This window comes from Sphaerodactylus townsendi, linkage group LG03 (genome assembly GCF_021028975.2).
Source record: "Sphaerodactylus townsendi isolate TG3544 linkage group LG03, MPM_Stown_v2.3, whole genome shotgun sequence".
Taxonomy (NCBI): domain Eukaryota; kingdom Metazoa; phylum Chordata; class Lepidosauria; order Squamata; family Sphaerodactylidae; genus Sphaerodactylus; species Sphaerodactylus townsendi.
Window position 1 is genome coordinate 154976853 of NC_059427.1, and position 24650 is coordinate 155001502.

A 24650-nucleotide genomic window follows, 5' to 3' on the forward strand; every position below is an offset into this window, starting at 1 on the left:
ATTATTATTATTATTGTAGATTTCACAGCTGCCAGATGTTTAGCTGGTTGTTGGCCTTCATTACAATTCTAGCCTCACCCAGAGGCCTAGGAAGTTGTAATGTATTGGCGTAGTATTTGTGCAGATCCCAGCAGGGCTGCCTTCTGAATTTGACCAATATTAATTTTGTCAATTCGAAGATGTTTCAAGTGCTGCCCTAGTGTTTTTGGGATGGCGCCCAGCGTGCCGATTACGACTGGGACAACCTCAGCTGGTTTGTGCCATAGACGCTGAAGCTCGATTTTTAAATCGCGGTATCTAGTGACCTTCTCGTGTTCTTTTTCAATTATCCTGCTGTCACGGGGGACTGCTATGTCAATGATGGTCACTTTCTTGTCCTCAATCACGGTGATGTCTGGTGTATTGTGTTTCAACACTTTGTCCGTTCGGATTCGAAAGTCCCACAGGATCTTGACCTTCTCATTTTCCACTACTTTCTCTGGACAATATTCCCACCAGTTCTTAGCTGTTCTTATGTTGTAATTCTTGCATAGATTCCAGTGGATCATCTTGGCCACTGAGTTGTGTCTCTGTTTGTACTCAGTCTGGGCAATCTTTTTGCAGCAGCTGAGGACATGATCTACAGTTTCATCAGCTTCTTTGCACAATCTGCATTTTGCATCATCTGAGAATTTTTCGATTTTGGCCTTGATCGAATTTTTTTTAATGGCTTGCTCTTGGGCGGCTAAAATCAGGGATTCAGTTCCCCTTTTCAGAGTTCCAGTTGTTAACCACAGCCAGATCTTTTCGTTATCCACCTTGTCTTTGATATTCTCCAGAAATTGGCAGTGCAATGCTTTGTTGTGCCAGCTTTCAGTCCTCATTTTAATCACATTTTTTTCTGTATTCTTGTTTGGTTTTCTGGGTTTGCAGCAAATGTCTGTTCTTCACTTCAATCAATGCCTGTTCTTGACTTTCCTTCACATAATCGGCCAGTGCATGCTTCTCCCTCTTCCACTGTTTGCTGGTATTGCTTGCAGTAAAAGCCCCTCCTCCAGATCTCCGGGTAAGGTATAATTCTATCAAGTATCACTGCGTGAGTGTAAGGAATGCTGCACTGTCATAAGCTTCCCGAAGTTTTTTTTCTATCCAATGCTTCCAACTCCAGCCTGTGTCCAGTTGATGATTCCTGCAGTGTACCTGATGACGTGTATGGCCCAGGTGTTGATGGCCTTGATGAGTATTTCCGCCGTTTAATTTAAGATTTCAAAATTTTCCTGATCCCTCTGGGTGTACATCTCTGCTGACAACAGTCTTCACTCTGCCCGTGCTTGATGTTAATATCCAGCTGCAGAAATGCCCAGGTATTTATAAGCCGCCTCTTGGTTTGCACTTTGGATGAGTTGGCCATCAGGCATTTCCGCAATCCCATCACTCTTCGGTGAAGTCTTGGCCCCTCTTTATTGCCACAGTAGCGACTTTTCCAGGCCAAACTCCATCAAGGAAATGTCTGTGCTTTCGAATATTTTGGACTGTGTTTCACTAGTGACTGGATTTCTGTGTCTGATTTCCACATTACAGCTTCAAATCATCCACATGTATTACAGCAAACATGAGATTTTTTCTTGGAGTCTTTGTAGCCATTTGATAGCCCAATCCTTTCTTTTCTTTAAAAAATTACTGTTAGTGGGATCATGCAGCGGTAAAGGTGATAGTGGATGAGTGAAGGTGATAGTGAATCATCCACCTTGGAAAATTCCTTGACAAAGGATTTGGTATTTTAGATAAATTAGGAATTTATCAGTTTCGTCATGTCACCACATGCTGGTAGGGCTGATGGGAATTGTAGTTCCTGGAACATCTGAGAGCCAGGCTCCTGCACCCCTTATCGCTGTCGATAAATAGGACCATAATTTATCAGTTTGTCAGCATGGCCAATTGGCCATGCTGGTAGGGGCTGATGGGAATCTGTAGTTCCTGAACATCTGGAGCCACAGGTTCCCAAATTCTTGATGTTGACCCAGGGGTAGGAACCTGCGGCTCTCAGATGTTCAGGAACTACGAATTCCCATCAGCCTCTGTCAAGCGTAGCCAATTGGCCATGCTGGTAGGGGCCTGATAGAGTGGATTCCTGAACATCTGGAGAAGCCACAGGTTACTGATATTTTGTTCCAAAGTTTTCATTTCCGACTGTCAGTTCAGTTTTCCACAGTCTCATCGCTTTTTCAGCGAATACTCAAATGTTTTTGTGATGCCAATTGTTTCCAAGCATTTCATGATCCAACTATGGGGCAGTGAGTCAAATGCCTTCTTGTAATCGATCCAGACCCCATATGCAAATTCGGGTTTCTTGATTCTTGCAGTTCTCCATTATCATTTTATCTATCAGGAGTTGATCTTTTGTGCCCCTGCTCCCTTCTTTTTGAGTTCCCCTTTTTTTGCTCCACTGGCAGGATGCTATTTGCTTCCAAGTAGTCCATGATGCTATCTGCTATTATGCCGGTGAGCAGTCTTGAGCATCGATGGGTAACGCAGTTATTGGCCTGCAGTTTCCAGGTGTTGCTCCTTTGGCTGGATCTTTCTGGAATCAAGTATGTCTTCCCAGTTGTTAGCCATTGATCGATTTCACCATTTTGCATGGCTTCACTGAACTGCTTGGCCATTGCCGGGTGCAAACTGTTAGGTATTTGAGCCAGAAGCTATGCAATTGATCATGCCCTGGTGCTGTCCAATTTTTCACTTTCTTGCTTCCTCGGGATTTGTTATCATATCAGTTGTTATTTCCAGCTCTTGCATTTGTTTTTGGCCAACATCTTTCTCAAAATCTTTTATCCACTGTGCCTAACTGTTGTAATCTTTGTCGTTTTCCCACAGATCTTTCCCAAACTGAAGTGCTGCATTTTTCTCTGGTTTTTTTTGCTTTCAACATTGATCTCTGTGTTGAGGCTTTGGTAGAAATGCCTTTGGTCTGAACGAAATTGCTGATTATGTCTGTACTGGATGTTTGTTGCTTCATATCTTTCAATTTTTCTCGCTGATTATTATTAAATTCTCTTTAGTATCAAAGCTGCCAGTTCTCTAGCTGGCTGTTGGCCTTTCATTACAACTCGAGCCTCACCCAGAGGCCTAGGATGTTGCAATGTATTGGCATAGCATTCATGTGGATGCCTTCTGACTTGGACAGATGTTGATTTTGTTGATTTGAAGGTGTTTCAAGTACTGCCTTTCGGAATGGCACCAGGATTACCACGGAGACAACTTCAGCTGGCTTCTGCCATAATTGCTGAATCTCGATTTTCAAATTGTGGTATTTCGTTTAGGTTAGCCAATTTATATCCCGCCCTCCCCCGAAGGGCCCAGGGCGGCGCACAACAATAGTATAAGTAACAATAACAATATCAGCAATATCAATACTAGCAAACATCAATAAGCATCACAATGTACAAGAAAAATTCATAGAGATGGGCAATAAAGTCAACAAAATAACAAGTCACAATATCGTACATTACAAAGTCAGTATCGTACATTATAAAGTATACCATCACACAAAATTAATCAACAACATGACACACTAGCATATTTAGTGACCTCCTCCATGTTCTCTTTCAACAACCCTGCTGTCACCAGGTATTGCTTTGTCAATGATGAAGTTGATGATGAGTTTGCTTGAAAGGTCAAAGCCCTGGTCCACAGAGGGTCACACTATGTCAAGAAAGGAATGCTGGGAAAGAGGGCCCTCCACAGAGGGACCCTCCACAGAGGGTCACACTATGTCAAGAAAGGAATGCTGGAAAAGAGGGCGCTTAACCCTCCCTCCCATGACACTTTCCTGGTCTAAATCCTTCACCCTATAGGTGAAAAACTCGTGGCCCTCCAGATGTTATGGACTACGGTTCCCATCACCCCTTGCCAGCACCATGCTGGCTGGGGATGATAAGGAACTGTAGTACCCCTTGCCAGCAGCACCATGCTGGCAGGATGACAGAACTTGTATTATTATCTGGAAGGGGCCGCCAGTTTGGACCTACTTACCAGTGCCCTAAAGAGTTGCTTGAAAGGCTTCTGTCAAGTCTAGTTTCCCACAGATTGGGGGTGGGACTTAGCATAATTTGGGGATGGAAAGAGGCTCAGCAGGGACGTGATGCAAAAGAGTCCCCAGCATGGTGCCTGGGAGTGCCATGGCGCCTGCCCACCTCAGTTCAGTTCAGCTGAGTTTATTTACAGTCATTTGACGAACAGATCAGAAGAAGAAGAGAAGAGTTTGGATTTATACCCCAACTTTCTCTCCTGCAAGGAAACTCAAGGCGGCTTAAAAGCCCCCTTTCCCTTCCTCTCCCCACACTTTGGGAGGTAGGTGGAACTGAGAGAGCTCCAAAGAACTGTGACTGGCCCAAGGTCACCCAGCAGGAATGCAGAAGCACATCTGGTTCACCAGATAAGCCTCTGTCTCAGGTGGAGGAGTGGGGAATCAAACCCTGTTCTCCAGATTAGAATCCACCTGCTCTTAACCACTGCACCTGAGAGGATAGTCCATACAATCAGCAAAGCTACTATTTTGTTTCCCCAACCAAAGATCTCTGCACTCTACTGGCTATATAACAAAACTTCACCACTGTGTAAGAAATAGTAATATTCTCAAGTAAAAAATTAATAAAAACATCTGAATATCTAAAAATTCTGGTCAGCAGGGGTGAAATGAACCAATTTCTAATATCCTGATAAAATTCATACTATGATAAAATGTGGGTAGTTGTTTCAATTAAACCAGAGTTGCACGGACAAAGTCGGGCTTCCATTGCTATTTGATGAAATTCCCCACTAAGCAGAGCTGATGGAAAGGCATTAAAACAAGCTCTTGAAGCGGCCAATTGACATTTGGAGAAAATGATGGATGTTAGACAAGGGGCCATGGGAAATCCCTCCCAATTCTTTTGCGATCTATATAGGCTTGGAAGAAAGGTAATTTCATTCTGTGACTCAACGCCCACCTACACCTTTTCTGTTGCCTGCCAAGTATTTTAGCAAGTGGGTGGAACCAGGTAGGGCTTTTGCCCAGCAAGCCTTTTGATTGGCTGTGCAGATTTTTTAAAATATTGTGTTGGCAGCAGCTGTCACCAGAGCACAAACACCCACACTGTGTTGCTGAAGTTAAGCTGGGAAAATCATTTTGTGGATGGCTCCACCTCCTGCAACAGCCATTTTGCGATAGCCACTTTGTTTCTGCTCCCACTGTGGTATGTCAGAATTCCAAATATGTCCACAGGCTCTGAAAGATTGAAGACCTCTGCCCTCCAAAATTGCAATTTGCCCTGGAGGAACTGATTTCTATAGCACGACTATAATTTGTAAGTCCAGAAAAACTCAAGTTGGTAACTAGGTTAGACAACTTCCTGTCTCGCTGTGACCTAGTTATGATGATCCATGCAACAGTCATCTCCAGACAAGAGTACTATAACTCACTCTACCTTTGAGACTGTTCCGGACACTTGAACTGGTCCATAATGCATCTCCTCAGCTCACAGAATCATAGCGTTGGAAGAGACCAAAGGGCCATCCAGTCCAACCCCCTGCCATGCAGGAACACACAATCAAAGCACTCCTGACAGATGGCCATCCAGCCTCTCTTCAAAAACCTCCAAAGAAGGAGACTCCACCACACTCTGAGGCAGCCTATTCTGAAGTTGCAGCCCTTGTAATCAGGAACTTCTTCCAAATGTTTAGGTGGAATCTTTTTTCCTGCTCCGTAAATCAATTACTCCTTGTCCTGGTCTCTGGAGCAACAGAAAAAAAGCTTGCTCCACTTTTAACATGACTTTCCTTCCAATATTTAACATACCCAGCTCCCTAAGTCTCTCCTCATAGGGTATGGATTCCAGACCTTTTACCATTTTGATCACCCTCCTCTAGACCAGTTCCAGCTTATCTATATTCTTCTTGAACTGTGGTACCCAGAACTGGACACAGTATTCCAGGTGAGGTCTGACCAATGCAGGAAAAAGTGGTAGCATTACTTCCCTTGATCTAGACATTATATTGTTATTGATATAGGAGGTCCTGATGGGGCCACTATGGAGGGCGCATATCCAACCAGTACTCCAACAGCTACAGGTAGAATACTAGATCAAGTTCAAGATTTTGGTATTAACTTTTAAAACCCTGAACAGTCTGGGACCTTCATATCTGCGGGTTCATCTGTCCCAATACACAACCCAAACAGCGCTTCGCACAGCAGCTCTGGACCCAGCTTGGTGGAACACTCTGTCAAACGCAGAGGCGTTCCTCCCATTGGGTAAAGTGAGCAGTTGCCCAGGGTGCAAAAACTGCAGTTTCGTTTGTGGGATTTTTTTGTATTTTCAGTTTGTTTCTGTTTTTGGCCTGCAGAGGGCGCAGTTTTTAGGCTAGCAGCACCAAAATTTCAGGGATGTTTCGGGAGACTCTTCTGATGCTATCACCCAAGTTTGGTGAGGTTTGGTTCAGGGAGTCCAAAGTTATGGACTCCCAAATGGAGTGCCCTATTCCCCATTGTTTCCAATGGGAGCTAATAGGAGATGGGGCTACACATTTGAGGATCGATAACTTTGGACCCCCTGAACCAAACTTCACCAAACATGGAAGGTATCATCAGGAGAGTCTCTTACTTTAACACCCAGGTTTTGTGAAGTTTGGTCCAGGAGGTCCAAAGCTATGGACTCCCAAAGGGGGTGCCCCATCACCCATTGTTTCTAAAGGGAGCTAACAGAAGATGGGGGCTACACCTTTGAGGGTCCATAACTTTGGACCCCCTGAACCAAAGTCCACCAAGCCTGGGTGGTATCATTAGGAGAGTCTCCTAAAGATACCCTGAAAATTTGGTGCTGATAGCTTAACAATTGCACCCCTGACAGCAGGCACCCCAGATCAAATTTCCCCAGATTAAATCTCCCCCTTTGGCATGGATTTAAAGGGAGAATCTGAGGTCCCCAGTTTAAACATTGAAAGTGATGCTGTTACAGGCTGGGGGAGAACCAACCCCAAAATAGCATCACTTTCAGTGTTGTTTAAACTGGGAACCCCAGATTCTCTCTTTAAGGTGGATTTACAAGGAGAATCTGGGCTCCCTAGTTTAAACACCATTGAAAATGATGCTGTTTGGGGGTGGATTCCAGCATCACCTGTTTAAACGAGGGATCCCAGATTCTCCTTTTAAATCCACCTTAAAGGGAGAATCTGGGGTTCCCAGTTTAAATAACATTGAAAGTGATGCGGTTTCCCCCAATTGGGGGGACTGGATACAACACCATAAAATGTTTTCACAGCAGTAATAAAACATTTTGAAAGCATTTTGGAAATGTTTTCCCAAAAAATTATTTCTGCTGTGTGGCATGGCCTATTGCTGTGTTCAGATTTGTGATGTGGGGCATGTTCTATAATGTGATGGTGACTTTGAAACGACGTGGTGTAAAAAATAATTGCTTGGTCACGGTGGGGGAGGGCGGCTGCCCGTGAGGGGCGCCAAACTCCAGTTTGCCTAGATACGCTACTGAGCATAGCTACAAGGGGACTGGGGGGTGGGTGCACGTTGCACCAGGCACGCGCCTGGGGGGGCCATCAAACTCAGGTTTTGCCCAGGGCTCCAGTTTGCCTAGTTACGCCACTGGTCAACCGAGACCTGGGCACTGCAGAACTTGCCTTAATTCTGCAAGGCCTGTAAGACAGAGATGTTCTACCAGACCTATAGTTGACAGCAGCAACAGCGTTCATCTTAGCTGGCCTCCCTTTCTGAGCTCCTTCCTTATTTCCTTATTATCTCTTTTCCATATTTCCCTTTTAGGAAATCCCCCATATCCTCTTTTCCCTGATTTGCTCCCTCCCTCGGATTGGTTTCCCATCATACATTGGTTCTAGGGTTTGTAATGTTGAAGAATTTTAAGAATTGACTTTTAGTTGCTCAGTTTGACTTTACTTATTGTAGTAAATTAGTTGTGACCTCCTCTGAGCCCATCTTGAAGGGAAGGTTGGGCTATAAATCCAGTAAGAAAGTAAATAAATAACCCTTGTTATTTGCTCTATGGGAGAAAAGCAGAAGCATCGCACCACCTCTCCAGGGCTGTTTCTCAAACCTGATCCTCCTCCCCATGGCTTTTTTGACCTTTAAAATAAAAGCAACAGGAAGTCTCATCTACCACGCTCCTCTCCCCCAAGCTGCTTACCTGTCTGAAGAGACCACACCTGTATGGCTCAACGAACGCCTTACCTGCAAGGGAAGACGCAAGAGAATGAGGACCAGTTCATAAGACAGCATGATTTCAACTGATTTTACGCTTTCCTGATATGATACCTTCACAGTCACAAATGTGGATTAGGCAGTTGCTCCAGACCCAACATACCTTGAAAAAAATAGGAAATTACCATTTTATTACTGGAGTGATCACTGTAAGTACCTGCCGGATTGTTCAGATCTATTTCAGAGATTCTGCTCTGTCCATCCTCAAAAGTAGACTGGGTAAATCCCACAGATGAGAGTTGGATCCACAGTAAATCTTTCAGTGGCAGAACAGAGCTTTACTGCCTCCCGCCCTCTCCCACTTAGCGATTCACCCTGGCATGTACCTTTTACTGGATGCATGCAATTGTGAGATCGTCTGACTACAGTTTCATAATGCATTCCTAAAAACACAGCATACAATCATACGATTATAAGAGCTTATAAAAGCAAAAGCCCCAGCACGGATCCTTCTAGTTGCTTCTGTTCTCCCCAGAGGGGAGGGCAGAAGGGACTGCTGGCTGAGGGGGTGGGGCTCGGGGGTGGGCCCCACCCCAGGCGTAGTGGGGTGGGGGCACCCAGAGAACGGATGTCTCCGGGCGCCATTTCCCCCCGGTACGCCTCTGCACGAACTACAAGCTCTGCTCTGCACATTACACATTTGGATACTACGCTCAGCTTCTTTAAGACAAATGCAGACAAACCTGGAATGGGTTTAGAAGACAGCAGCTGAAGGTCAGAGGTCTGTAATAAATGCTTATTGGGTATCTTTAGCCTGAACAGGAGAAGACTGGGAGACACATTTACACTCTTCAAAATTCCCAAAGGGGTGGCCACATGGAATTTCAATACTGGCTAATGCATTTCCTATTCCTATTATGTGCACACGGTGATGAACAAAATAGCAAAGAAACAAAAACATACCCGATGGGAATGTGGGAGTTTGGTGCCCACAAAATCTGAAGGCTGCGGAACTGAAGGATGGTAGAGCTCAGGAGCCAGGCGGGTATTGGCAAATTTCATACACTCTTCCAGTGTGCAGATGAACTGGCTGCAGGTGGCCCGTAACAAGGATGATGCTTCATTCATCTTCTGGGGAAAGACAAAGTGGGTAAGAGTGGGTAAGAGCCTGCCTGCTAACTCTTGTCCTCAAAACCATAGTTCTGGATGGGGTCAGTCTGAAAGAAGAAGAAGAAGAGTTGGATTTTTACCCCCCCCCCCCTTTCTCTCCTGTACGGAGACTCAAAGGGGCTTACAATCTCCTTTCCTTTCCCCCCTCCACAACAAACACCTTGTGAGTTGGGTGGGGCTGAGAGCACGGAAGAACTGTGACTAGCCCAAGGTCACCCAGCTGGCATGTGCTGGGAGTGCACAAGTTATCTGGTTCACCAGATAAGCCTACAGGGAATCAAACCCAGTTCTCCAGATTAGAGTACACCTGCTCTTAACCACTATACCACGCCGGCTCTCTTGCCTTAAGTGCCTTGACTGAAGGGTCAATCCAAACTCCTGGCTGTTGAAATAGTACCGCTCTTTCCCATGCATCAATTAGTTCCTCAGGATCCACTGAAGGATGCTTTCCAGCTATATGATTCTGTGGGTAAATATTAAGGCTGGTCCCAAGACCTCACTTGGAAGATCTCTCAAGAAATACAGAGTGGGATCATGTACTCCCTCAGTCACTTTTCTGCTGCTGCTGCTGCTCCCGAGATTTGCAATCTCAGATCCCGAGATTTGCAATCTGCTCCTGAGATTTGCAATCTCAGATCAAGGAGGATCAAGATTGGTAGCCATAGATTGACTTCTCCTCCATCAATCTGTCCAAGCCCCTTTGAAAGCTATCCAGGTTGGTGCCCATCACCACCTCCTGTAGCAGAATATTCCAAACACCAATCACACGTTGTGTGAAGAAGTGTTTCCTTTTATTAGTCCTAATTCTTCCCCCCAGCATTTTCAATGTATGCCCCCTGGTTTTAGTATTGTGAGAAAGAGAGAAAAAATTCTCTCTGTTAACATTTTCTATCCCATGAATAATTTTATAGACTTCAATCATATCCCCCCCCTCAGACGTCTCCTCTTCAAACTAGTGTCCCAAACACTGCAGCCTCTCCTCATAAGGAAGGTGCTCCAATCCCTCAATCATCCTCATTGCCCTTCTCTGCACTTTTTTTTAATCTCTTCAATATCCTTTTTGAGATGTGGCAACCAGAACTGAACACAGTTCTCCAAGTGCGGTCGCACCACGGCTTTATATAACGGCATGACAATCTTTGCAGTTTTAGTATCAATTCCTTTCCTAATTATTCCCATTCAATCATGTACAGGTTTTGAGGCAAGCCAGCAGTGACAGTGAAGGACGCCTAGCTGTCCTGGCACAGATATGAAGTCAGGCAGGAGTTGGGAAATAGACCGACTGCCACCCGGCCATTCATATCCCCAAGAGTGGCTGTGTTCTATGTCCTGGGATTATCATAACCTGGCACAAGTCTTACAGTTCCAGAGTGGGACCTAGCAATGGTGGAACCTAGCAATCTGGAAGTTCTTTCAGGACAAATACGTTACAAGAACTGAGTCCAAGTTTATGTCAGGATTAGTAAAATGGCTGACAGAAACAAAATGGATGAATATATGTTCAGCTTCTCAATCCAGCAGAAAAGCACCATAAAGTTAAAGGTTATGTAAACTTCAAGTGAGAGTTAGGCTTCAGTAAAAAAGCAGCAAATGTAGATCTTTGAAGGGATTGGTGGAAAGTTATGGACCAATTGGGGGCTTCTTGCTGAGGCAGGATAATGTATCCAATGTATGAGACTGAGCCTAAGCTGGAGTTGGGAACCTTTATATGTAGCCTCCTACTCTGCAAATTTGTTCTTCTGTAATGAGCAGTCTGAAGAGAAAGCTGCGTGCTTAGAAAGCTGTGTACTATATATAGATTAGAAGTGTTCTGTATAGCTAGATTAGTTTATATTAGTAGTCTGGTATATCTTGCAACTTATTAAGTAAAGGCCTTCCTATGGAAAAAAGAACATGTTTGAAGAGTGTTTATTTCCATGAGTGAAGAAGGTTCCTGTTGTGTGCAAGAAGACTACACCACTCTCTCCTTGCCCCGAGTTCTACCGTTGCATTAAATTACCTCTGTCGACAGTTTAGTGATTAAGAGTGTCAGAATAGGATCTGGGTTCAAATTCTTACCCTGACATGGAAGCTTATTATACTCTGTCTCAGGAAAATATGTTAGTAGGGTTGTACATTCCTGCACCTTCTCTGTTATAGTATGCTCGCCTGGGCCTTAATGCTCCCCGCCCCGCCACATCCGTTTGAAAGTAAAAAATTTTTTGGCATAAATGCTCTTGTATCAAAGTACCATGTTCAATAATGCACAAAATAATGGTTTTGACAAAGGCAGCACAAAAAAAACCCCGAATGATAATTCTCATATTTGTTCAGGACTGTATTCTAATATGGAAGCATACAATTTTCTTGACTGCTGCACCTCAACTGACTACTAGCATCTTTTTCTGAGCCAGAGTATAGGGCAGGGGTGTCCAACTCTGGTGCTTCAGATGTTAATGGACTACAATTCCCATCAGCCCCTGCAGCCATCAGCCAATTGGCCATGTCTGTAGGGGCTGATGGGAATTGTAGCCCATTAACATCTGAAGCGCCAGAGTCGGACACCCCTGGAATAGGGCTAGTCACATACTTTCATCCTGCTCTACCTCACAGGGTAACAGGCAAGATAAAATGGAGGAGTGGATAATGAGGCAATACACTTTGGGTCTCCACTGAGGGGTGGGGGGACAGTTAAATATGAAGGAAATAAAAGCAGGGAAACCCTTTCTCCCCATCCAGTACAGTTTTGTTCTGTCCTTTCTTCCAGGAGCTCAAGACGGGGTAATTCCATTCTCTTTTTCACCATGAGATCCCAATGCTCCCGTGAGGTAGGTTGGGCCCACAGAGCAAGCTTCATGGCAATGTGGTGACTTGAACCCGGGACTCTAAGATCCTAACCATACACTTGAACTATTACATCATGCTGGTTCTCAGTTCACTGTTCCAGCAATGTGAGGGTTATTGATGCTATTGCTTGCCTTGCCCCAGTCTGAAACTTTGTTAAAGAAAGTTGGAACTACGAAATCACAGTCATAATACTGACAAGAGATTCTCCTGCCCCACTTACACCCCAGAGGGAAGGCACAGGGCTGAACCCCCACAGCTTCTCTTTGGGAACCAAGACTGCTAATGTATTCTCCAAGTGAAATCAGTGGCGGCCCACTGGCTTATGGTACTTGTACAACATTGCCATGAGAACTGAATCATTTTCCTGCCCTTCTGCTCAAAAACATGCTTCTGTTGTCACAGCCCACCCTTCTGTGCCAATCAGACTCATCCCCAGTCTTTTGATATTTACTGAACCCCCCCCCCCCCCCCGCCCCAAGCAAACTCCAATGGGAAAAGGAGGACAGGATCATTGCCTAATAACCAGATTGAGTTTTTCATCACCTCCCTTCTAAGTTTAAAGAGCTTGGAGCATTAGGTGCAAATCATCTGAAACACTTTATTGGGCTCATTATGCGGGGGACCCTGCCTTCAACTATAACATTCAGTGCCCAGAGATGATGTGGCAGGCAGGAGAACTTCCCATGTGTTGGGGTGTCAACTTTGTGGTTGCCCCCAACTCTTTGATCGCTCCTTTTCAGAAACGGCAAGACATCAAATCTGGGGTGCTACTAAGGGGACAACCAGAAAGGATAGAAATTTGCAAGCCTTCCTGAAAGGAATAAGAACTGCCTAATGGGTTACACTGGAATTCCTCAGAGATTCCCCAGGAGAACAGTGCCCCACATTAATCTATGGGAGGGGAAGTTTCCACCCCAAGAACCAAAGTATTCCCACTGCTTGCCTGATCTGGCCTTCTGCAGGTGCCAACTGGCAAATGGGCAAAATCAACAACTGCCTGTAACATTCTTCATTGTGGCTCTGGCCTTGCGCAATGGCCTGCCCAAGGAGATCGGGAAATCTCCCACTCTCCCATCCTTCCACCAACTATGCAAAAATGAATTACTCAAGAGGGCTTTCCTGCGGAGGGAATATACCTGCACTGTACAAGACAGTTCACAGACTTACGTGGGTAAATTATTAAGGACTATGGTCTCTACTGATGTGTATAGCTTAGCCCCTTTCCGCACATGCAGAATAATCCACTTTTAATCCACTTCCACAATTGTTTGCAAGTAGATTTTGCTATTCCGCACAGTAAAATTCAGCTGCAAAGTGCATTGAAAGTGGATTGAAGGTGCATTATTCTGCACGTCCGGAAGGGACCAAAGTGCTGTAGTATCCTAGTATGTAATCTCTGTACTGCTTAATGTGTCCTGTTCAGACTTATGCCTATGCTTGAGTCCTTTCTTGTGGTTCCTAGGTGTCTAAAATCCTATTTCATTGCTTGTTGAACGACCTACCTTTTTGATTGTATTGACTCACTCTGTGAGAAAGACTACCTATAAATAATGTACACAAAATCTGACAAACTAGGCTTTTGGTCACAAGAACTACCTTCGTTAGTCTTTACGGGGCAGCCAGGTATTTTGGCCACAAGTGACTTGGCTACCCACCTGCAACATAAAAGCTACCCATCTGTAACTGCCTCCGACACTCCAGAAAGCTCTTTGGACACAATCTTGTGTTAGAAGTCTGGATTGGGGACTGGATGCCCACCCTTTCATTTTATGGACCACAATCACAATGGGTCCTTTGCCCTTGGATCTCCTCCAGGCTGGAACGGCTCGTTTTGTTGCCCTCAGCCAGTTCCCTCTCAAGCTGCCCTCGCCAGGTGCAAGGTGGGATCCAGAGAAAACCTTGCCAGAGCCCCACCCTGAAACCAGGCAGCAGCAGCAGCAGCATACGTTTATTTATCTATTATTTACATTTATATCCTGCCAAATGTACCATAGGACTCAGGGTGGCTCACAATAACAAACATACGAATAAATATAACAAATAGTATAAAATAAGCATTTACAACATCATAAATAACATAATTTAAAAAACAAATTACAAAAACAGATGGCGTAAAAAGAACCTAACATGGGAGCACAAAAACAGATGCACGCACCGTATCCAGTCAAGGACCAGAAATGATCTTTTAAAGAGAGGGATGTCTGACTGGCCCGGCAGAAAAAGCCTGGTGGAACAACTCTGTTTTACAGGCCCTGCAGAGCTGAGACAGACTCTGCAGGGTCAGGGTGTCACCAGGAAGAGTGTTCCACTAGGCCAGGGCCATGGACGTAAAAGCCCTGGCCCATGTTCCAGCCAAACATCCCTGGGGCTCGGGACCACCAACAAGTTCCCCTCTCATCTGTCTGTTTGGGGGCAGATGAGAGGGACAAACCACAGTCTATGCCTCTTGACTGGGGAACCATCCATGGATCAGAGGAAGATCGACTTTTGCTCAAAAACAATGCAACTTATGCTTTCATGGAGAGCCCTCCTGATTCATGTAGCCAGAGTATGCAACAGTCGACACACGCCACAAGCTCAAGAGATGTCCCCACCTGAATGTCAAGCAGGGAGCCGTTGTCTTGGGGATGCGTTGCCTCCTGCACAGCCAGGACCTGCTGCGTCAGCACATCACAGTACAGCCGTAGTTCAGACAGCTTCCTCCCCAGGGACTCATGGTTGAGGTCCAGATCTGAAGGAGGCACATGCACACATGGATGTATATGAACACTGCCAGTAAGTACCCTTTTATGGGGTGTTTGTTTAGCAGTTTGGTGCCCTCTCCGGTTTGGGCTGCATTTACATCTACATCCCAAGACCAAAACCCTGGACAATGTCAGCCTTCTAAACCTTGCACCAGCTGGAGTTGGACTCCTCCCATCCTGACATCATTTCAATATATATTTGCCTGAAGGAAGCAAAGAGTGAACATAGCTGTGCACATAAATCACAGAACCGTTGCTCAGTGCGCTTGCAATATGGCAGAGGTGTCCAACTCTGGCACTTCAGATGTTCATGGACTACAATTCCCACCAGCTCCTGCTGGCAGGGCCACTTGGCCATGCCAGTGTAACCCCCATGCTCAGAATGGGTTGACCCAGAAAGGGGTGGAGACTCAAAGCAGCAAGAGGCTGCAGCAGACCTCATGTAGTTTGGAGGAGACAAGGCTACCAGACTCGGACCTTGATTTCTATAAGCCCTTAACACCTTGTTAAGGGTTTCTTTTTGTGGTTGTAATGGGTGAGAGTTCTCCTGGAAACCTTCATCATGTTGAAGCCTGTTCATCAAGCCCTTGGAGTCTTCAGGAGCCAACCCACTTGCAAAGAAGAACTGGACTTGGCAGTATCAGTAGACTGTAAACAGGACCTTGAAATGTGATGTTAAATGTGATGTTATATGTTAAGAAAGTAAACCATTTGGTTTTTAAAAATTTGTTGTTGCAAACTCATTCCAAGTTCTGCCCCACAAAACCCACAGATGGAGGTTACACCAGCAGGGGCTGGTGGGAATTGTAGTCCATGAACATCTGAAGTGCCGGAGTTGGACACCTCTGCAATACGGCATAGGACACTAAATAGCAACAGCAGTATTTTGAGCCCTACGGGAAAGGTGAAGGAGCGTCAAGGGTATCAGCAAAGGTTTTTAAAAGCACTGATTTGGAGAAAGCCTATGTACAAAAGCAGCAAGACTCAAAAAGAAATCCTGTCACATCTTAAAAAGTAGATTTGTTGGGCACAAGCCAAGCATGAGTGAATAAATGCAACAATAAAGCTGTAAGTCTTTCAGGTGAGGCATCTCTGGGATATGTTCTTTACTGTGGCCATAGAACAAGGCCTCCTGTACCCTAGCAGAGGAATGACCTAACGTGGGAGAATCAGTTACCTGAAAGGGGGGGGGGGAGCAGAGAGATGAAGAAGAAGAAGAAGAAGAGGAGGAGGAGGAGGAGGAGGAGGAGGAGGAAGAGGAGTTTGGATTTATACCCCACCTTTCTCTCCTGTAAGGAGACTCAAGGTGACTTACAAGCTCCTTTCCCTTCCTCTTCCCACAACAGACACCTTGTGAGGTAGTGGGGCTGAGAAAGTGCAGAGAGAACTGTGACTAGCCCAAGGTCACCCAGCAGGAACGTAGTAGTGTGGAAACACATCTGGTTCACCAGATAAGCCTCTGCCACTCAGGTGGAAGTGTGGGGAATCAAACCTGGTTCTCCAGATTAGAATCCACCTGCTCAACCATTACACCACGCTGACTTTCTTCCTGCTGTACTAACTTTGCTATTTCTGTGGATTTTTCCCCTGAAAAGAACCATTCAAATCTGATCTCTACTATTTTTTCTACCACCTCATTGTCATCTTCTTCGTGGTTTTACACGGCTACCCCGGTGGGAATAAGTAAGCAAGCTGTGCCGCACCTTCCAACCAAGTCAGACTGGGAACTGGGATGTCCAAGTTCAAATCCCCACTCTACTATGAAAGCTTGCTGGGTGACCTTGGACCAGTCACACAGATACAGCCTAACCTATCTCACAGGCTTGGTGTGAGCAAAAATGGAAGTCAGGAGAATGATGGATCCTCGTTTTGGGGGGCAGGGAGCAGGGTACAAATGAAGTATGTAAATAATAAGTAAATGTAACTGGGCAGAATAGATCTGAACCCCTGCAGGATCAAGAAGATGGGGGTATATTTCAGCATTCTGCATTAGACATAAACACCATAACAGTTACTGACTCCAGTTACTGCAGATTGTGAGCTGAATTTCACCAAGAAAATGATCCTAGAGGTGCAGCTTAAAACACCCAGGGATATCTGGCTAGGTAAATAAACATTGTTGATTCAAGATAACAGCATCCTTAATGAAGTGCAGATATCCTTGCCCATGCAAAGAAGCCCTAATCTACCTAGTCTGGTGGGGCCAAGATAGAACTGGCTCAGGATCAGCTATGGTACAGCACCATTTTTCAGAATCCTTACAGTTTCTCCAGTTGCTATTTTTCTTTCCAGCTTCTTCCAAGCCAGAACCCTGAAGAATAAAACACTTAAAATTCACAGTGGTTTCTGAACAGCATAGCATCCCTCAACATTCCCGCCAATCCTCAACATTGTCATGTCCTAATGTGACCAAGCAACAGAACCTAGTATCAGGCTGTGGACATGGGATCAGGTTTAACCTCACTGGCACCCTCTGAGAGTTCTGGGGGACTAAGAAAATGAGCTGCCATTTGGGGCACAGTTGAAAGGGGGGAAACCAAACTTCCATGCCCAGTTCTGGTAATGCCTTAAGGCGGTTTAGCCACTGCCTTAAGGGTTACATGCCTTAACTTCCCCACATAAAAAAATGGAAGGCTTTCATCCCCATGGGATGAAAAGTAATGTACTCAGGAAAGGGAAGGGGGGCTGAGAAAAATCTTCCCCTTCTTCCCCACCTATTATACCTATCAGACCAATAAAAGCCAATGGTATCTAGGAAGTATTATTAATCAAACTGTGGCCCCTTCCGCACACGCAAAATAATGCGTTTTCAAACCACTTCCACGACTTTTTGCAAGTGGATTTTGCTATTCCGCACAGCTTTAAAGAGCACTGAAAGCGGTTTGAAAGTGCATTATTCTGCATGTGCGGAATGAGCCTGTGTTAAAAATAACACATTAACAATTTACTGCACCAAAGAAAACAAGCAACAAATGGATATTTCAAGAATTATAAACTGTGTCCAAATAGTAAATAGCCAAAATGTTAACAACAATGTTTTCAGTAGTAAGTGCAGGACTCCGGGTGGAATCTGGTTTCGAAAAGAGAAAAAAGGTAGGTACAGATGGAGGAACAGACAGAAAGCGCGCAGAAAGATTAATTGAGAATGGGTTAAAATGAAGCACAGCTCATAAGTTTAAGACAAAGCTTTTTTCTGTGGTTAACACAGTGAAGTGACCCTTTGCAACTTGAGTCTGGGCACCCACGGTAGCATCTCCACTGAAGAACAGTGCAAAGAATGAATCATCACTTTGCAACCAGAATAACTTTTCCTGACGCAGATCACACAGCCAACCAATGGAGATCAAGCCAGTTAACGGCTTACACCGAGGACACTTCCATACACTGGCAGAGAATCTCAGTCCTGCATGAATAGCATGTTCAATATCAAGGCTGTCCCTCATTCATTTGGAACATGGGTATCTTGTTGAACATCCTTTTTTTAAAAAAAGATCCTCATTCTTTCTAGGAAGGAGAATAGGTTTGCAGCTCAGTTTCACTTCTTCCCCTCAGTGAACCAGCCAAGGAAAGAACATGGGAAATCATAATCAAACTATATCGAAAGTTACCTTTGAAATTAGCTTTAAACTCACAAACAAGTGAACAGGTCAGGCCCAAAGAGGTTTGGCAAAGAAGAGAGTGGTTTTATTCTAATCCCAGTTTATCGAGATGATAATCTTCACTTTGCAAGTCTCCAACTCTGCTAACACCCTCCCTAATCTCTACGCAGAATCCCTGTTATTTTAAGCTCTCCCAATGCATTCAAAGCATTCCTAAAGAACCAACCTTTCTCTTTCTGGCTCCTGCTGTCACCAAGGCAGGCTTTGGAGCTGCCCAGAGCCACCAGCCATTTCTGTCTTTCAGCAGCCCTTCCCGCCTTCAGGTAGAAGTACTGCTCACCTGGGATGACTAGTTCCATACGAGTGGGATCAGTAGTGTGCACTGCATAAGGGAAAAATCAGAAGCACCAAAACAAACAGTGAAAGTTGAACATATTCCGAGTACACAGGATCACACACCTTTACTGTTTGTGTTTGTGACAGAAATCCTAAAATTTGCTAAGGCTCATGCATGCTACCTAGAGTGTCTGGGATCCTAGATTACATTACAATATAAGTATTCAGGTCCATTCCACATTGGATCCCCCTGGCAGACACAGGGCTTTTCCACATAATTAATTAAAAATGTTGTGAGGCAAGAAATAAAATGTTTCCTCCATAGAGCTCCACAGCGTTTCATTTCCAGCCTCAAAATATTTTGAATGAATCCCCTTTTAAAACCATTTTCAGCTGAAACAAAATTATTGTTTTTATATTTAAATATTTATATATTTAAATATTATTAAATGGCAAAAGGGCCATTTAATAAAAAGTTGCTGTGCAATGACTATGATTTCCATGCTTCTCTGCTTTCCCGAAGTTCCACCTCAGTGACATTTTCTGAACTCATTCAGTTCCCGCTCAGCTGTTTATCTGCAGCATTTATCTGTTTGTTCTTTTATTATGGGGGGGGGCAATCTTTGAAGCACTGCGTATACAAGGTGTATAGAATGCAGCACGAAAAGCATTGTAAAGCAATGTGAAACACCAAAGCATCGATTCAACACAGAACTCAAAAAAGGGGTGGTGGTAGAATCATGTCATGGTGGCCATGAATCATTTCAAGGGGGTGAGTGCGAACATAAGGGGGGGGACTGAAAACGTTTCACAAATGTTTTAGGAGGTTTGTATTGAAAGGGGCTTAATCCCTTTTGGACAAGGGACAAGTTGGTTTAAACCAGGCCAGGCATTTGTCATGGAAGTTCAGAGCCACTGCTAGGTGCTATGCAAGAAGAGGGTCTTCTCAGCGGGTCAATCTAGATCACAGGTGTCAAACTTGCAGCCCTCCAGATGTTATGGACTACAGTTTCCATCATCCCCTGTAGTCCACAACATCTGGAGGGCCGCAAGTTTGACACCTGTGATCTAGATCATCAATTAGCCATGCTGGCAGGGGCTGATGGGAATCGTAGTCCATGAACATCTGGGGCACCAGAGTTGAACACCCCTGATCTAAATGTTCTCAGGAAGTACTAAGTGGTGGCGGGTACTTTCCAGGGAACGCTTGGTCTACAGGAACTTCTCAGCAAGGAAAGGCACCATTTCCCCCTTCCTGCAGTAACAGTGTTCACCATGTAAGCTCATCATGGAATCTGCCTTGAGGAAGAACTAAGTACCCATCTTGTTTTCAGTCTGATTCTGAAAATATTGGGAAGGCTAAGGAGTACCGGTAACTAACAAGATGGGTGCGTAACCTGGCATATATGCCTTGAGTGAACAGGAGGCAGCCAAAAATACTCCAGATCCAGTACCCCCAAAAGATTTTGTGGATACAAACTCTGACTTGTTCCCACATCACTAGATCACCCATTTCTATTGAAATGCAGCACAAACCTTATAAGGAAAGGAAGCTGGTGAGAACTGAAAATGGGGAAGAAGCGGAGAGATCATGGATCAGAATGGAGGAAACTGTAGAATCTGAGACCCAAAAAGAACTCAGACTTCTTGGGCCTGTTTGACACAAATGTCTATAGACTAGGAGGTCTGTAAGTTATGGCAATACAGACAGATTGAACCAAATATGGCTAATAAAGGAAGAAAAGGAAATCTTTAAGCTAAGGTATACCAAAGGGTGGAGTGGCAGAATAGTTGCTATTTGAACAGAATGGCAGGCAAATATTTGTACAGGACTAAAGGGCTTCTTTCTCTGGCCTGGATGGCTCAGGCTAGACTGACTGCATCAGATTTCAGAAGCTAAGTAGGATCAGCCCTGGTTAGTATTTGGATGGGAGACCACAGAGGAAGACCAGGGTCACTATGCAGTGCCAAACCACCTCTGTTATCCTGCCTTGAAAACCCTACTAAATTGCCATGAGTTGGCTGCAACTAAATGGCCCTTTACACACACAACAGGCTTCTCAGAGCCTAACAAGATATTACAAACTACACAAGTTCACCAGGGAGACTTGCAGTTAAACTTTGGCTGCTAGTTTTCAATTGCAACTTGTGAGCAAACAGGTAGAGCCTCATCTGAGTCAGAACCACTGTACTAGGAGAAGGAGGAATTTCTGCCTTCTCCCTGTGGTGCTTTCAGTGACTGAACCAGACCATAAGCAACACATGAGACAGCAGGTGTTGTTTGCCTCCCTGGCAGTGAATGTGAGCTCCACACAAAGAAAATAATGCCTCCCCTCTCCACAGCCCCCAGGTTGTTTCTATTACTGATAATAGAACAAAGAAAAGGCAGTGATTCCCGTGCAGTGGTCCCAGCCCATGCCTGGCCCAGCTGCTTGTTTACTCACATGCTACCACTGGGAACTAGAAGGTACAGGTTAGCCGCAAGATCTGATGGCAAACCTATGCCGTTTGTAACACCTAGATGAGTTTTCAGAGAGTTTTTTTTACAGAAGAGTAAATCGACACAGGTGAACAATTATCTGTAAGTCCAGTGCTAACTGTCATGATATATAAAAAAGAGATAAAAGTTCACTAAAAGGTTCTTAGTTAGCAGAAGATTGCAAAACCCAGAGGACGGAGACAGTCAGTCTAGGGGCAAAACTAGCAAAAATTGACCCTTAACATGATTGGTGAATTCAACTGTAATTCTAGACCAATGAGAGGCTATTGCCTGGGTGGGGAAAAGTATCCCTGATGTATGCATTGTATATGCTATGCTAAGTTAGATAGAGTCTGAGTTGACTTAAGTTCTGTGTGTGTTGAACTTTGTTATTGCTGAACAGTTCTGTATAGCTTTATAGTCTTATATAGAATAGACTTGTGTAACCTTGCAACTGCTAAAGTAAAAGCCTTCCTATGAAAAGAACATCTTGCATGGAGAGTATTATTTTCCAAGTGTGATAGAAGGTTGCAGTGAGTGCAAGAAGACTATATACCTTCTCATCTTACCAGAGTGACTCTGCTTTAAACTCTGCTGATACTGTGTGCAGATTTCTGCTAGGGCACTAAAACAATGTTTTGCAGAAGAGTAAATCAACACAGGTGAACAATTGTCTGTAAGTCCAGTGCTGTATTTTAATGTAGATTAGTTCTAAATGTACGATGTTGTTTGTTTATTTGCTTGTTTGTTTTGCCTACTTGTTGTGAACCGCCCTGAGCCCTTCGGGGAGGGCGGTATATAAGTTTAATAAATAAATAAATAAAATAAATAAATAAACGTGGCTTTTGTGAATGCAGAAAGAGAGCCAGTGTGTTTTAGCAGTTGGGGTAGCTACCTAGAATCTTATTTCAAATCTCCATTCTATTATGAAGCTTCAGCCAGCTGCAGTACATCAGCCTGCTAAGGTTGTTTTGAAAATAAAGCAGGGTGGGGAGAATCCATGTATACCTGCCTGGAAAGGGGGGTTAATATAAATTAGATAGATGATCTCTGCAAAGTCACATCAGTCCCTTTTGTGTTTACTCAGGAGCCCTGTTGATCAATCAAAGAACTCACAGCAACTAGTGTTTTGAGCTGTGGGACGATTACGGATTAGGAAGCATCATGCCAAATACCAGTAATGTTAAATTGTACAGTTTCAGTTACGCAAAACTTTCTCTTTGATTTCTCACACAGAATTCTGAAGCAGTCAAAAAGATTACAGATCATCCTGTGTTCCTGTTCCATCAGAGCATCAACTCAGCCTACCTTTGATCTCACAGACAGCCATCTTAATGCTGCCTTTGCTTCCCTTGCCCACATCATCCTGCGAGTCATAATATGAAAGGATGCCATTCTCCAGCACAAAGTATCGTGGCTGCCAGCCTGACAGGAGACACAAACACACAAAGAGGAATATTTTCTAGCCATGTAGCTGTCCAAAACATCTGCTGACTTATGTTTGCCTGGATTGCTTATGGTAAGCTACATAGTACTGCTAAGAAAAGTATAATCAACTGCACCTCCATGCCTAGACCAAGGAACATATTCAGACAGGGTGTCTTGTTTGGGTTCAGATCTCTACAAGCTGCTAGTTCACATTTGTTTGTTTTATTAGCCTAGGAAACCTGACAGGTCAACTCATGGGGCCTAGTCAACAAATCAGGCTGTTACACAAAATCCCTAAACATGGTCTTTCCGGCAAATGTATACAAACATGTCCTGCTTCCCACATTTCCACTTTAATGGCATAGTTTTTACCCATAAGGCTCCCAAAAAGATGGGATCTGGGTAGGACAGGTTACTTTTAAGTGCACTTGCCCCTCAGTTAAAACTGGTTTCAGGGACAGTGCCTTGTATATATTCCAAAGCAAAGAAAGTGGCAACAGAAACCAGGGTCTTCTCTGTGATGGCACCTCAGTGTTGGAATACCCTCACTGCAGCAACTCAGTGTCCGGTATACTAAGCTTTAGCTACCAGCTATAAACTTATTTGCCCAGCTTAACACGCAAAATCCGGTGCTGCGACTTTTTCATTTCAATCAGCAATTTTCTAAGTCAGTGTTTTAAAGTCTGCTGCTCTTATCCTTTGCGCACATCCTTTACAACCGGGGGTGTTAATGAAGTTCTAATGTGCATTTATTGAAGAGATAAATGAAGAGAAGACTCCAGGAAGTACTTCAAAACAAACACTCGGGGAGAGGACCTGACCTTTCCGTATGAGAAAGGCTTAAGGACAGATCATGCAAGGGAAAATGTCTAGCAGGATTTAGGAAGGTGGGGTAGGAGGAAGGAGCCTGCGCTCCTGGGCTTAGTCCCTACCAATGGAATAACTGTGCTGCTAGGTCAGGATAAGGGAAGCACCGATCTGCCCTACCAGGTAACGGGAACAGATGAGGGCGAAATCGGACCCAATGGAGGACTTACACTCACCTGAAAGATAGTTGGTCCATTTCAACAGCGCTCCCTCCATCACCAGCAAAGCTTTTTGACATCGCCGGTGCAGTGAGTTTAGCCAATGACGGCTTTGCGCCGGTGGGGTTCGCCCAATTACAACTGGAGGGAGGCGGGGACATTAAGGACAGGACCGGGGGAGGCGGGATTGGATGCTAGAGTGGCTGGGCGGAGGGGAGGGAGAAACCAAAGAAGGAGCCAATCAAGATAGGAATTGGGCAGGGAGGTACGAGAAAGGCAGCCCGAGAATCCAATCGGAGTTTTGTATTTGCCCTGTCTTGGGTTCATGGGTAATGTAGTTCTGATGCCCATTGGTGACTCAGGCTGTTGTTTGAACTCCTTTGAGTGCAAGGCTAAAGAAGCGTGGTTGCAGCTGCCTAAGAGCAGGACAGAGTTGTGCTGGAACGGGAGGCTTAGGTTGTGCTGCTTTGGACTCAACTCAGGCAAAGGACTGGAGGGCGTTGAATGATCTACAGGTGCCTTAAGTGGTCCCCATCCCATTCCCAATGGAAAGGAGAAGAAGTCGCCATCTTAAAGGCAGATACAAACTTGAGCCATGATCTAAGGTGACCATCTGGAACAATTCCAGAGTGGTAGCTGTGCAAATACAAATCTAATGAGTCTTAGACCAGCAGTATAAGAGAAAACCGTATTATATCTATGTCATTTTGTTGCAAAATAAAAAAAGAAGTCCAGTGGCACCTTAAAGATTTAACATCATTTACTCCAGCATGACCTTTCAGGATGCTGGGGGACTATGCTGTTACAGGCCAGTCTAGAGTTTCTGATGGCCAAGGAGGGTGGCACCCTGTCACCTCCAGG

At 44.6% G+C, this 24650-nt stretch overlaps 1 protein-coding gene across 1 annotated transcript in view; it reads right to left on the reverse strand.

Moving 5' to 3' along the window:
- Positions 1 to 23916, reverse strand: part of LOC125430254 (pleckstrin homology domain-containing family A member 3-like) — a 28855-nt gene extending 4939 nt beyond the window's left edge. The window contains exons 1-6 of the mRNA XM_048492132.1: positions 23808 to 23916; positions 22645 to 22761; positions 18748 to 18903; positions 14773 to 14909; positions 9146 to 9313; positions 8169 to 8212 (exon numbers count right to left, since the gene is read on the reverse strand). Coding sequence (XP_048348089.1) covers positions 8169 to 8212; positions 9146 to 9313; positions 14773 to 14909; positions 18748 to 18903; positions 22645 to 22761; positions 23808 to 23847 — 662 coding nt within the window. The 5' untranslated portion in view covers positions 23848 to 23916. The remainder of the gene's footprint in view (positions 1 to 8168; positions 8213 to 9145; positions 9314 to 14772; positions 14910 to 18747; positions 18904 to 22644; positions 22762 to 23807) is intronic.
- Between the last annotated feature and the right edge of the window lie 734 nt (positions 23917 to 24650).